The 15665-nt window shown below is 39.0% G+C and overlaps 1 protein-coding gene across 1 annotated transcript in view; it reads left to right on the top strand.

Moving 5' to 3' along the window:
* Lama2 (laminin subunit alpha 2) overlaps nt 1-15665 on the top strand; it is a 470233-nt gene that overhangs the window by 375726 nt on the left and 78842 nt on the right. The window contains exons 43-46 of the mRNA XM_032895270.1: nt 3994-4110; nt 5855-6037; nt 7652-7657; nt 10459-10613. Of these exons, the coding sequence (XP_032751161.1) occupies nt 3994-4110; nt 5855-6037; nt 7652-7657; nt 10459-10613 (461 nt within the window). The remainder of the gene's footprint in view (nt 1-3993; nt 4111-5854; nt 6038-7651; nt 7658-10458; nt 10614-15665) is intronic.

Below are 15665 nucleotides of genomic sequence, written 5' to 3'. Positions count from 1 at the left end.
GTCATCCTGGGAATTCACAGAGATGCTCTTGCCATCAGACCAGCTCCATAAGGCTTTGGTAAGCCACTCGGTTACTAAAGTAACCAGTGTTGAAGGCAGAGGTTACAGGAAAGATGAACTGTGATTGACAGAGAAGATTCAGTGACCTTATATACCTACATATATTCATATAATTCTTTTTAAAGGCTACATCATACATACATACATACATACATACATACATACATACATACATACATACTATTGTATGGACATGCTATATTGCTGTAAAGAATACACTTAACTGAATTACATAACAGTTTCTTTTTTTTCTCTAAAATGAAGATTTAATGTGCATCCTGGGCGATATAAATTAGTAAACTTTGAAAGCTTTTGCTCTGTATATCTTACACTAGCCTCTGCCTCATAATTGCTGAGGATTTAAGCTTGTGCCACACATGTAATAATGGGCTACGTTGTATAGTAGAACTGCTGGTCCCAGGCTGGGGACAAAGGTCAGTGGTAAAGCACTTGTTTAGCATGTGTGAGGCCTGAATTCAATCCCAAGTACTGAAATAAACTCCCAAACCAAATTCATGTCCATTTAAATTTATGGGCCCTTAGAAAGCAGAACTGTTTGTCAATTTCCACTCTTGTGAGCACTTGATATTCTCAGACTTTCCCTTCGTTTTTATTATTTGCGTAAAAATTTCATACAATGTGTTTTGATCACATCCACCCTATCCCTAAACTCCTCTGAGATCCATACCCTACTTCTGTACCCACCCAATTCTGTGTCCTTGTATTTTTTAAAACCCATCAACTTCATCAAATTCAGTTCATGCTGGCCATTTACTCTCGGGTGTGTACGGATGCCCTGCCAGGTGCCCTAACGAAAATTGTTTCTCCATCTTCTAAAGTTGCCAGCAGCTTCTCAACCATGGGTATTCATATCTATCTCCTGCCTGTGCTGGGACTTTATCTAGCTGAAACTTGTTTAGTTCTGGTGCATGCTAGCACAACCACTGTGAGCTTATATGTCCAACTTTCTTCTTATTTGTAGGAAATGCTGTTTCCTTGTGGTCTTACCCTCACCACCATTATCTCTTGTCATCTTCTTACTCCTTCTTCCTCAGTTAACCTTGAGCCTTGGGAAGAGGGATATGATACAGGCGCCCCTGTGCTCTGTAGATTCTCACTCTCTGTACCTTGACCAATCGTGTGTCTCTGCTTTAATGACCATCCATCAAGAAAAGAAACTCGAGAAGCTTCTAATGAGGATTGAGAGATACACTAATCTATGGCTAGAGCAATGATATCCTTAGCACCCGGTTTAATATTATATCAATTTAGTAGAATATTAATAGTAGGTGCTATTACTATACCATAACTGTAGCTCATGGTATTCACGTGTAGTTAAGATGGGTGATTACTTGGAATCTTTAGACATGTATGTTTTACTTGGAATATCATAGAAGTCAGGAAATTAGTAAGGGGCTAATTTGTGAAGGTGGCTTTAAATGGAGGAAAGATATAATGTAGTGGTTTAAATGGATAAACAGGACTGAGACCGGAAGAGCTGTGTGGAATGGAGAGGCTGTAGATCAGAGGATGAAATGCGTGAGAAAAAAAACTAAAGACCTTTTGAAAAAGTCATCTGAAAACTTACTACTGGAGAGGCATCATAACACACACATATGTATATGTAAACACACACACACATATATAGATATACATATATATTTGGTTCTTCTTTATGGTTTTGTATTATGATAATGTTGAGAATTTTAATTTTATAACTGGTTCTTTTTGTTTTAATTTATCGTATTCAACCTTTGCCAATTTTTTCCATTATCTTCAGTTCATAAGACGTGGCATATTAGCCTGTTGCTTTTGCACATGGACTGTACACGTGAGACTCTCCTCTCGTTTCTGAAACTGTAACAACATAGGAGACACGAGATGGAGGCACTTAGATGGAGGGACGTGCAGAAAGGTTGGGCTTGTGAGCGAAGGTGGGAAGACCATTACTGCCTGATGCCCTCGTTCTGTTGACCCTGAAATCATGCTGAGAGAAAGGAGGGGAGGGACTTGCTAGAGCTGTCAGTCATTGCATGCGTCATGTATCACCCAATCACTGACAGGCAGCTACCATCACCACTAACCAAATGCTGCCCAATGCTTTCAAGAAGACGAAAGAACCCTCTCTTCCTTGTCCCCTTTTCAATGTACCACCTTACCTGGAGATTCTGCCATTTTCTCTCCACTTTGCGTTCCTTTAGGCTATCTTTAAAAAAAAGTCAGTGTTCACATCCCAAAGGAAATTTACATTATGGTATAATAAACTATCAAAAACATGTTCAAAGGGACTTAAGAAGTGGTTCAGTGGATGAAGGATGAGCATAAGAATCTGAGTTTGGATCCCTACTATCCAGTGGGAAGGTAAAGATGAGAGGATTTGCCAAGCTAACTGGACAGCTAGTCAAACCAAAGTGGCAAGCTCTGTGTTCACTGAGATCCTGAAACCGAGATCCTGCCTCAACAGTTAAGATAGTGAGAGAAAAAAGGCACACAATATTGACCTCTGCATTCTGCAATGTATGCACATGCACACACAGGTGCATATACTTGCACATACACAGATACATCACACACACACACATCTCAAGACATAGCAAATACTATTCAGTGAAGCCAATTTTATGTAATTTGGTTTTCCAAGTACAATTGGTTATTTATAAATAATGAAAGAAAAGATGGCTCATGATGAACTCCAATATTCAGATGTTGTATTAGTGACTTTTGGTTCTATGATTTGCTATGACTCTGTGACCTAAAGCCAATTACAGACTATATAGTTTATTTTGGCTTACAGTTCGGAGGGGTGTCCATAATGTCAGGGGAGGCATGGATGTAATGAAGCAGACATGTGGATAGGAGCAGGTTACTGAGAGATCACATTTTCATCCACACCCAAAAATACAAAGAGTGAACTGGAAGTCAGGCAGAGCTAAAAACCCTCAAAGCCTTCCAGTGCCAAGTGTCTTCCGGCAAGGTCTGACAGCTCCTCAAATGCTTTCTAACTTCACTAAACATTACCAGCCCCTGGGACCAAGTGTTCAAAGACCTCACCCTACTGGGGAGGGGGAGTCGCAAGGAGCAAACTACCACAAACTCAAACCACCACATGTATACTTACGGTTTACTCATTCCTTAAGCTTACAAAGCTTAAGATTTGTACGCTTACCTTTTATAAATCCTTAAATTAACCTTTATTTTACTTCTTAGAGATTGCAAAGTTCTCGACATTGCTAAAATATAAAGCACACAGTTCTTATGACAATAAAAACTAAAGTTTAAAAAATTTTAATACAAATAAAAAGATAAGTTAATATGAACATGAAACATTAAGTCATCACTTGAAAGCACTGGATTTGAGTGCAAGATAACATAAGCCAATGTAGCAAGGCAAAAGTCGTCACTGAAGTCTTCTTAGGGGTTTTTTTTTAAAAAGGTTGCTTTCTCTGTGAAACATGTCAGACTTATCTGGGTTCCTTTGCTTTAGTCTTTATTTCTGTTCCAAATAGCACTAAGTGATGTTTACTGAAATAGGGTGTTATTATCTGTGATATATATGAGATTTTGAACACCGAACACAATGTTCCATTTTGATAATAAAATCTGAATGTGTAAAAAAAAATCAATGGAGTGAGATCAAGAGAATAACAAAAATGCACAAGCAGACTCAATCTTTAGAGATTTCTAACCCATAGGAAACCATCAAATTAAGTCTTGGAGACCAGACATGAGGAGAAAAGTGGCATGGCTAAACATTCTAATGTCCCAAATGGTCATAGATCTATGTATTTAGGGCAGAGATGTGTGAATGGATAGATGATAATAAATGAATTATATCCTTCTTCTTGTGTATCATTAACAGTGTGTTAGTTCATTGAACTCACACATCCAAGAATAATATAAACCGTTTCATCTCTTTTTGGCTTATGTTCACAGAAAATCACAATGATCTAAGTGGCCTGAAAACCAGGTTAGAAACTGCTGACCTTAGAAACAGTGGACTCCTAGGAGCTTTAAATGACACCATGGACAAGTTATCAGCCATTCCGAATGGTAAGCCTCGGGGTCTCTGCGTTCTGCACCAGCTGATCTCTAACATGGATGAGTCTTGGTAGCTTTTACCATTTTCCTTAACATTACATCTCCATCAGACACAGGCTTCCTTAATTATGCATTGTTCTTTTGAGAACCAGAACCTCATTTAACATTATGATAGTGCTTATTCTTCATTACCCTCAGCTGACATGCATAGGAAAATGTTATAAAAGGAGAATATAGATGTCGTCTTACTATGTTGTCATCCCTGTTTTGGCCTAAGTACTCTGGCAGCAGTGAGAAAGAACAAAATCATAATGTACTGTTCTCTACTATAACAGAGTCACAGATTATTAAAGTCACCACAGCAACAGACAAGAGCCTATACCAATTTCGTGTCCTGCTCAGCTAGAATGAACTCCTTAACCAATCCAAATTTCCAAAACATTACTGGTCAACCCATTTCTGCAATATTGCCCAACTCATTGTTGGACAATGGTTTTCTATTTACAATTTTTGTTTGACATTAGTTTCTGACAGTGAAAATTCTTTTAGGGATCTTATTTTTACACTATACTAGCAGACTACATGCTAATCTCTCATGCTAATTCTACAAGGTGGCTACAATTGATATTTTTATTTTGCAAATAAGAAACAGAGTAGTGAAGGCCATTGTTCAAAGTGATGTGCATGAGATTTGAACTTTGCAGTTCTATCCTAAGCCACCTAGACAGCCACACAAGCATGGGTCTGTTTATACAATTGTATTGGTCATTTTATATCTCTGAAATAAAAAAAAGCATATAAACAGGTTAAAGAAACAGATGAATGTTGGCTCATGGTTTCAGTGAACGGTTAGCTGACTACCCAGCTGTCCTTGTGGTGAGACAGAATATCAAGTGGCCACTCACCTCACAGTGGCCAAAAGACAGGTCCAGAAGAAGGAGGCTGGGAATCAAACCCTTCAAATCATACCTCAGTGCTTTACTTCCTCTGGTCAGGCACCACCATCTTTCACAGTTTCTACCCCCCTAATAATGCAATCAAATTATTATTTGATCAGTGGATTCATCCATAGATGAACAAAATAACTTATCATTCAAACACTTCCTAAATTCCATGCTCTGGCAAAAGTCCTTTAACACAGGAACTTCTAGCCAAACCACAAGGACTGTGTTTTATATACAAGTTACGATCCAGAAATAAGGCCATAATACTACAAAATAAAAAATACTAAAAATTAGATTTTATTTTATTGAGTAACTTTTTATGGAAACTGGTAAAGTGCCCGTGCAGAAAACAAGTATAAATGCAGAATCACAGACTCTAACATTCCCAAGAAGTCTACCCTAAAATGAAAGCACAATCATTTCCTTCCATGGACATACAGGAAAAACCTTAACTCTAGTTTTGATGTAGTTTCATGGACCATGGGTATGGATTCCTCCCTCCACAGGAAATCTCCATATAGCCCCTAAACTGCATACTTAGAAAGTAATCACTTTGCTGTTTTAAAAACTAATTGGGCACTTATCATAAAGCTCCCTGAGAAAATTTAATTTAATTTAGTTAAAAAAAATAAAACCAAAAAACAAAAATCAATTGCTTCATTTGCTACAGCTGATTGAAACACCAGCTCCGCCTTTGCCCTCCGTAAATGCGTCCCTGAGGTCAGCCAGCTGCAACCTCCCTCTGCCAAGCATGAATGGAACCGTCAACGTTTGTTCTTTGTTTCCTTTCTCATGCCCACTTGTGCCAACAGACACGGCTGCTAAACTGCAGGCTGTCAAAGAGAAAGCCAGAGAAGCCAATGACACCGCAAAAGCTGTCCTGGCCCAGGTTAAAGATCTGCATCAGAACCTAGACGGCCTGAAGCGAAACTACAATAAACTAGCAGACAGCGTGGCCAAAACGAATGCTGTGGTGAAAGATCCTTCCAAAAACAGTAAGAGCGCCTTTCTCACTGTGACAATATCATCTATTACTCCACTCTGTGACAGTAGCCTTGTCACAGTGGTAGAGCTTGAAACCCTTGAGTTCATGCCCTCTTATGCGAGGATGCGGGTGTAAGAATTGCAGGGCCTGGGGTGGGGGATTTAGCTCAGTGGTAGAGCGCTTGCCTAGCAAGCGCAAGGCCCTGGGTTCGGTCCCCAGCTCCAGGAAAAAAAAAATGGAATTGCAGGGCCCACTATGCCAGCATTGAAGTCTCCCAGCTCTGCCAAGGAGCCTTCTCCATTTAATTTTATCCAATCAAGGGGAAGCTAGGGATTCTCAAAGTTTATAGGCTATTTGGTATGTAGATGTCAAAATTTTTTAATCTGTTAGTGTAATTAAAAATACAGTTATACTCAGGTGACTATATGCTTAAAGACTGGAGTTGCCTGGAACAGAGTTTAAGGGGCATACTCATCAGTAGTCATATTAGAGCAAGATACCACTTTAAAATTAATTAACTTTAGACGTTTTTCTGTATTTATTATTTAAAGTCCAATTAGTATCTCTAGGAAACAAAACAGTTACCTACTTTATAACTAATACTGTCCCCACATCTCATATATTGCATCAAATTCGTCGACTTAATTAGAATTTATTGAGAAATCTGAAAGAATTTAGTGTAACGATTTATATTTATATTTATATTTATATTTATGTTTAAGTTGCGTCCACAAACATTGGTATTTCTTCCACACTTTCCTTCCTTGTCACATGGTAAGATAGTATCATGGCATATGGTTTCCATAAAGGGAATGTGTAAATTCTTTTTACTTTTTGCTTTTAAGAAACTAGACTATCCACTAGCATTTTGATAAAGTGTAAGAACATTTATAGACTGTGACGACAGGAGACCTTGTTATGGTAGTCATTCAGGAAGATGTTCATGACAGCCCTCTGAGCAAGGAGGAAAGTAAAGACAAAACTTATATGCTTCCGATCTGGGAGGAAGAAAGAAAGACCCACTCCTTACCCCCTTACCATTCTTCAAGGAAGAAAGGGGATAAGGACAAATGTTATTCTTTCTTGTGTAGACCCAGCGATAACCCATATGTTTTAGCCACCCCACTGGACTTACTCCTTCTGACATGCCACAACACGTCTTCAAGTCAGAGGAAAACAGATTTAAAAGTAGACTTGCCATTTTAATTCTCTTACTTCATAATGTAAGATATCATTTTGTTGTGGTTCAGAACGAATCTCAGCTGATGAAGCCATTGACATGATGCTGTTGCTTGTGTAACTGTATCCTCCACCAAAGAAACATCTATTGCTAAATATTAATTGAATATTATCTTTTTATCTTAACATCTTCAGTGTAAACAGCCTGCTGAAGGGGCCTTTTTTCTTTTTCTTAATTAAAATGTTTTTTCGTGCAGTGTTCTTTGATCATATTTTTGAGTGCTTTTATCTTCAATGCTTATGTGAATTAAGATAAAATGTATTTGTAAAAAGCATCTATTTAAAAGTGCTACTTTTATGATACTTTATAATTCCTGTAGAAAATCTTTCCCTCACGAATTTTCTAATTTCTTTTTGTTTTACTTCCATATGGAATTTCCTGCAGAAATCAGTATGTATACCTTCTCCATATGCTTTCAGTAACTTCTGTATTCTTCCGCTTATAGCAAGAGAGCTTCAGGTTTGCATGTGACCATGAATAGGACCTGCTTTCAGCACTGCCTAGCTACTCTTTACATGATCGTGTATATATATATATATGTATATATATATATATAATCTTTTGCCAATGAGACTAATATGTGGGTGTATTCAGTATAAAATGTTTCAATAGTGTGGTAGAAACCTAGTGAAATATTTGACTCTTAGGCACATAAAAGTGTAAAACTGACTTTTTCAACAGATTGAGATAAATCACCAAGTCTCTGATAGTACAAATTCAGCCAAAGAGCTCGAATGACTTCCCTGCACATGAGTGAAAGGAGCTAAAATAGATTATGTTGTCACTACCCCCAAAGCTTACTTTTCCTCATTCAATCTAAGTAACCATTCTCATGATTAAATTGGTTCTAAACAACTCTTCTTGAAATAAAGTTGGTCCTAAATAAATGAGTAACTCATTTAACTCTAAAAATATTGTCTCTTAAACATTTCATAGTTTGAGCTGAACTTCATAGCAGCACTACACTTAACTAGGGAGAATAATAACATCAAACACGTCATAATCTAACAAACGTGATTGAGGCTGGCCTTCGTGGAAAAATGTTATAGAAGAACTGAATTACTATAGGACCACTGGGGGTTGGGGATTTAGCTCAGGGGTAGAGCGCTGGCCTAGCAAGGGCAAGGCCCTGGGTTTGGTCCCCGGCTCCGGAAAAAAAAAAAAAAAAAAAAAAAACAACTATAGGACCACTGAAGAACACGGCCTTCACCCTTGGCATGGAGTATAAGAAAAATAAAAGCGACATAAAAAAGTACTGAGCAACTAATAAGTTAGAGTTCAGAAAACGATAAAACAGATAGTTGGAGGGTTAGTCAAGAAAAACGAAAGCACAGTCAGGTAGTTCCTAAAGGCCATAGAACTATATAAAGAAGAAAGTGTAGCAGTGAAGAGAGTACTTTGGAAAAGTCCATCCTAGTACATTCTAGAGCCTACAGCATACAGCCGACAGTATTCCAGAAGAAAGCTCCATTGGTCAAACTCTAACTGGAGAAGCTAGTTTAAAATCTACTCAATCAGACAATTGGGGAGCAAAATGAGAACATTTTCAAATACTTCTGTACACGAAGCCTCAAAGATCCAGCATCACGGATGACTCGGGTCTCAGAGCTGCAGAAAGATGGTTTCCATGGGGCTTAAACAACTTTGGAAAGTAGAGGCAGAGGGCAGAGGGCCAACCTCCATTTATTTCCATTTTAAAGCAACTGAAAAGGCTTCCAGGAGATTTAGGAGAAATGGGTCTAATATTTAACCTTGGCCTTAGTAGTCTTGGCTTAACTCCTCGTTTTCTTTGTTATGAATCTAGCTGTAAAACCCCATTAATTCTAGAATAAGTCATAAAATTATAACACTAGAGGATTAGAAGAAAGAGAACAACAGACAAGTACAGAACACAAGAGGTAGCAATGACACGGTCCCTATATGACTGGCGCCTCAATCCAGTAACCCTGCAAACATTAGTAGTAGCTGTATATTGTTTTAAGTTCCACTAACAGTATAATTCACATTGATGAGCATAAATCCAAGTTACCTATTTCAAAATGCAGTTTAAAGGTGCTGATGTTTAGGACTGATGACTGCGCTCAATAGTCAAGCTTTTGTCGATCAAGCCTTCGGCCCTGGGTTCTGGCCCTAGCTCAGACAAAACCGAAATGAAACAGAATAATAGCTTATGTCCATGTGAATATATGGACTTCAGTCCTAAAGATTAGTTCTCAGCCTCCCAACCTCAGCCAAGCAGCAGATTAGTCATCGTTTAAGTCCAGACCAGGTAGATTTGGACCTTGTAGAATTTTTTTAGGGTCGCAATTATAGAGAGCTGAACAGTACAAACACGGTTAGACAACAGATGTCATGGTTTGGATAAGATGGCCAGCATCCCAGAAATTGAATAATTGGCTTCCCACCCCTTATACGCCCCTCCACGGTGTCTTGTACAGCCCTGTGAGCACACACTGGTCCTTGCATCAGATAATCTTTAACCATTTTTAGGTTAAAGCTTTTAAAATTGCGAATTTTCAACCTCTTTGTAACCTACAAAAGAGCGTACAAACCCAGTATACAGTGCAGAATTATGAAAGGAAAATTGAACTGAAATTTGAAAGATTTAATTAAAGAATAACAAAGGACTTTAGATTCAGTGTTCAACATAATGTTCTTCAAGCTGTATCTCCATAGCTTCTCTCGCAAATATGTGCAAGGAAAAAAAAAAAAAAAGGAAGAAGAAGAAAAAGAAAAGACAAACCAAACAATTTTGTTCAAGAACCTTAATTTTAATGTGGCTTATGTGTGGACAGGCCAGGCAATATTTTAAACACACCCCATTTTCATTTGTCTATGACTAAAGCTCGATCCTGTAAAGGTCAGCTTTGGGAAGAAAAAGTCAGCTCTGATTAAGCTTATCACATCTTCTGTTTTGAATGCCAAATTTCATCTTCATCACAAAGCTGAAGGCTTCCTCTAACATCTCTGGCCTGCTCTAATCTTAACTAAACTATTCACAATTGGCCTGCCGCCATCACGGTCTTTCAGCCATCAATCACAGTCTGGCTTTTGTCACGTGGGTAAAATGAAATTAATGAATACTGTTTCCTGCTGTTCTGTCTCCTGTGTCTGTGGTGGTGGTGGTTGGTTGGGGTGGGAGTCAGTGCATGCCCCGCCACACACACCGATGCTAATTTTGCTCTGTGTAGTTGCAGACGCAGGCGCTACTGTGAGAAATCTAGAACAGGAAGCTGATCGGCTAATAGACAAACTCAAGCCCATCAAGGAACTTGAGGACAACCTAAAGAAAAACATTTCTGAAATAAAGGAATTGATCAACCAAGCCCGGAAACAAGCTAACTCTGTAAGATCTTATTTTCAGAATTAAGAACTACTGATTAATAAGCGTTACTGTTGTTCCCAGAGAGAGTCTTCCTCGATGGACCTGATGAATGAATCATTCATTACCTTTTCATTTAAAGGCTATTTTCGGTGGGTAGAAAGGAAAGGGTAGCACTTCTTTTTCCCCTGCAGATTTCAAAGGCATTTCATGAAAATAAGCCATACTTACTGTTTGAGAATTAGGAAGTCCAGTATATTTTGTTTATTCTTTAATATAGTAAATCAGACAACAAAAGTACCATGCTGAAAGGCATAAGTGTCTTACTCATGAAAGACCTAAAAAGTCCAATGAGTAGGGTTGCAACCTGAGTTAACAAGCAAGTGTAGGAGAAATAGAACCATTATTCTAATTAAGTGTTATATAGCCTTTGCCTATTTTTATAAACACACACACACACACACACACACACAAACTTATTTTTGTTGTAGGATGTTTTTATATTTATGAAGTAAAAATAGGAAATATCTCACTTGAATTTTTGCCCTGTATTTATTCAGTTAAAAAACTATTCAGACAAACAGAACTCTGTTACATGCTAAGGTAGTGGGTGGTCACATTTTATGCTATTTATTTCTTTTGGTTTGGGCCACAGTGTCTGTGTATAGGTCTGAGGACAGCATGTGGGAGTCTGTTCTCTCCTTCTACCCTGTAGGTGCTAGAGATTGAACTCTGTCAGGCTGGAAGCAAGAATTCTTACCATTCCTGAACTAGGATACTTAAATGACATTTTGAAACTTTAGATGTGCAAAGTTAAGCCATGATGGCTTTAGAAATGATAGATTTTATTAAGATACGTTTGAGTATTGTCAATTTTAACTTAAAATTTCATAAAACATTTCATTAAAAAAACTTAGTAGCTGGGATAATCAGAAAGAAGTTCTCATTAATCCATCAATTATTTTATTTTTAGTAGTGGCCAAGAATATGCCCAAATGATAGTATATATTTGTTCTTCCTTATGTGTATGTAAGACATCCAAACAAGGCTGTGGCAATCAAGTTCCAGGAGAACATTGAAAAGGACCTTATATTTACTAAAGAAAACCTCAGGGGGAAAAAAAACAGATTAGAGAAGACGGTATAATACAAGATAAAAAGAAGCAGTAATGGTATTAGAGAAGATGCCTATTCCATTATAATATGAAAATGGTGTGGTATGATTGACAGGTAATCATTGTGTGCTTTTTGCACAACGTAAAATGAAGCTCAATGTTACGAGCTTACTCAGAGACATACATAATGAAAAACTGTATCTCTTATGCACAATCCTTCTCCAGTGAAGTATGCAAAGATGAATTAGGTAGATGTTGTACTCAGAAGGTTGATAACAGAGTAGATGAAAATCGGGATTAATATTGGTTTTCTGTCTCCTCGCTGTAAAAGAGCAGTTCAAGGAAGGGCAGGTTTATTTGGCCCGTGTTCCCCAGGGATGTGGTTAATCATGGCCGAGAAGATAGGGCAGCAGGAGCAGGAAGCAGTTGGTCATACTGGGTCTGTAGTCAAGAATCAGAGTGTGACCAATGCTGGTGCTCAACTTGCCTTCTCCTTTCGGTTCAGTTCCAAATCCCAGCCCATGGAACCGCACTCCCCACAGTTAGGATGAGTCTTCTTCATCTAACCAAATGTAGATGGCGAGCTGGACATTTTCTTTTCAGTGTCAGTCACACGACTCTGCTCTTCGCAAACTTCACGCCCAATTATACCACTTTTCTGACCCCTGCACCTGCCAGGCTCTGTCTGCTCAGTGCAAAGTGCACTCAGCCCAAACTCAAGTGTTCCCATAATCTTTGACAATTTCAGCTCTATTGTAGGGCTTTTTCACAAGACCATCTCTGACCTTGAGCCCCAACCAAAATAAGGAAGAAAAATGCATACTTCTAAAAAATATCAATGCAGAATAAGCTTTTCCATTTTGACGGGGAAGAACAGAAGGTTAATTGGACAGAAACACAACAGGGAAAAAAATAAACCCTGAAGATCCATGTCCAGCATCCAGCATTCATGATGGAATGTTCTGGGCTATAAAAGGCATGGGTAATCTCCCTCCTCCCCCGGCTCTGCCCCACCACAGCATACACAGCTTTTTTCGTTGGCTGTGCTCTAGTCCAATACTTTCCCTAGCTCATGAGTCTGGCATGTAAAAACGACCTGAGTTTCCCATTGCAACTTAGCTTTTACCTTTACCCATCCAGGCAGTAGCCTCGTAGAACATCCTTGCCAAACTCCAGTCCTGCCATACATTGCCTACCCTCAGCAGCTCTCTGGAGACATGGTCCAGGACTAGTCCTGTCAATCAAAAATAGGTCATCAGGTTTGGCAACAAACACTTTTACCTACTGACCTATCTTGCCAGCTCAGTTAAGACATTTCCTAATCAAGGAACTCAGTGCACTTCTTTTAAAAGTGGCTATTTCAGCTCATTGATTGTATAATTGAGTCATTTGTGCTCTTTAATCACTAGCTGAAAGACTGCAGTATGCAGAGCATTGGGATACCTAACAAAATTTAACTGTGTTTATGGTGTTTATCCGGTGAGTAATGTGCCAGGAGCACCTTAGAAACATCAACATCTTAGCAGTAATTTCATAAGTCTCACCATGAGGTTACACTAGAATACAGTAAATCGGGAGAACCGAATATCCCAATAGGGTATTTGTGTTCCAGAAATTTCACGCCTCTTGCAAGAGGAATACATCCGAGAGGTTTCTCTTCAAGAATTGTGTAAATGCTCTGTTTTGATTTAGCTATTTTAAGTTGTTCACATGCAGTCAAACACTCTACCACTGCCTATACCCACTGGAAGCCAGAACATATGGTACTTACAAGAATAAATGTATAGTTATGATCTAGCTGTAAACAGTTGGACTGTCTGAGTATTCCAGGTATTCAGGATACATTAGAAAAAAACACACAGCAAGTCCAGGGGGTTATATGAATGGGTAAGGGCTGAGAACAGGTGACTCTGCAGGATAATCCTGGCACATTGCGTATACTACCGCCCTTCTCGTCAGAGAACCAGACCTTATGGATATGGAAAGTGTATGACAGAGTACCTTAGTTGCAAATCTTAGTAAAATGATGCATGCCCGGGGTTCAATGGTCACACGCATGAACTGGGCTCCCAAATTGAGCTTTATCATTTCACTTGGGTGCTCTCTTCCCGTTTGGCACCCCCGTCTTCTGGTGTCCCAGTTGTGCGATCTATTACTTCTACCTTAGCTTTGGAGAGCAGGTCTGAACCTCATCCTATGAGCTTACATTTTATATACTCATCCTTCTCCACACCATAGCCGAGGGGTATTATTTAATTGGGTTCTTTAAAGAAACATGACTTGTTTACGATTCACCCAGCGATAGCGTGGTATTAGACCTATGCCTGTAAAGCACTTATGAGTAAAGATAAAATAAACTATGCACAGTTACTTTTCATCGTTGAGTCCAGACCCTTGGTGATTCTGAATATGGTTTCCTGCCAGGGATGGCTGCATCTACTGTTTAATCCTATTCATGAATTACAGTCAGATCTTTTATTTCAGGTTCTCTTTGATCCTCTTATGATACCAGGGGCTTGTAGAACCTGCCTCAGACACCAATTTGTTCAGTGCCGCGGTCTTTTTCCACGAAGCATCTGGTTCACACACTGCAAATTCTTAAAAAGTCCTCAAATAGTATACCTCTGTTTGAACATTAAAAAGTATCTGACAACTGCATTTTCGTCTAACTACTCGCTATTACAGGGTCTTTCCTTTCTGTTGCTTTATCCTTTTAACCTCTGACCCTTGGATAAGTCTTTGCACAGCTGCCATTCTGCTGTCTGACTTTTGCCCACACAGCTTCTTCACAGTACTGGCTTGGAATTTCTACGTTTCATTCCGCTTTGACTACTCTCAGCACTGCATATAGCAGGGAAAGTCTTTCATAGGAGAGACAACCAAGGCCATCTTATAAGAGGAACACAGAGCAAATATCTGGGATCTAAGGTGACCCCTAGGCTTGAGCCATCCATTGTCTAGTTAGATCACAGCTTTGCAAGTGACAAAGGTGCACGCGTGAACACACGCACACACACACACACACACACACACACACATCTAAGTTGACTTTTTATATAACTACAAGTCCAGACCACCACACAAAGCCTGCTTCTTTGTAGACCCTTCCTCCGTATAGAGACATTGCTTAGTGACCAAATAAGGAAACAGTTGTCAAGCACAGGCCTCTGCAGGGTCAGCAGGAGAATCAGCAGACTCGTTCTTTTCCCAGAAGTCCCCAAATGTGAATCTGTCCGTCAGAGCCAAATAGCATTCCTTGACTTTCATTTCTAAACATGAAACATTTTGCACCTAGACCTCCTCCAGCGAGTTTTCCTCTTCCATAGAAAAGACACACAGTGCTCAGACCCAACGTGAGACAACTCACGGAGATACCTGCTATGTATGCCATACTACATAGAGGTGTGTGGTATCCTAATCAATCTTAGAGTCTGAACAAGTTTTCCATTGGGGTAACCACGATATTAGTTGGCTTTGCTCAAACACGAAAGCGATACGAATAGTGAAAAGTGAAAGAAGATGTGAAAAGTGGGAAATTACAACCAGGTAAGGCCAATAGGTATCCTAAGACCAGACATTTGAACAAGGAGCAAAGTAGTTCCACATCTTCTCTTCTCCTTGCCGCGCCGAGCAGCAATCACTGATGGTGATTTTGTACCTGACCTAAAGGAAATTAAATCCAATAATCAAATAGTGCTATTTGTGACTGAACGAAGCCTCCTTTCACGGAAGTAAAAATTGGCATGAACAGTGCCCTTCTATTCACATGAGAATTCCCTTCTTAGCAATTTATAGTAATTTTTGAAGTACTATTCAAAAGGAAAGGGAGCTGTTACATGTATTAGTAGTGATAGACATTTGAAAATTATTTCCATCTCATTTCTTGGTAGGCTAATAAGAACTGTAATTTATTCTGAAATATGTATTCAGAGAGCAATGATTAGTACTCGTATTGTTAGAAG

This window comes from Rattus rattus, chromosome 2, assembly GCF_011064425.1.
Source record: "Rattus rattus isolate New Zealand chromosome 2, Rrattus_CSIRO_v1, whole genome shotgun sequence".
Classification (NCBI taxonomy): domain Eukaryota; kingdom Metazoa; phylum Chordata; class Mammalia; order Rodentia; family Muridae; genus Rattus; species Rattus rattus.
This window is presented reverse-complemented; position numbering and strand designations above follow the sequence as displayed.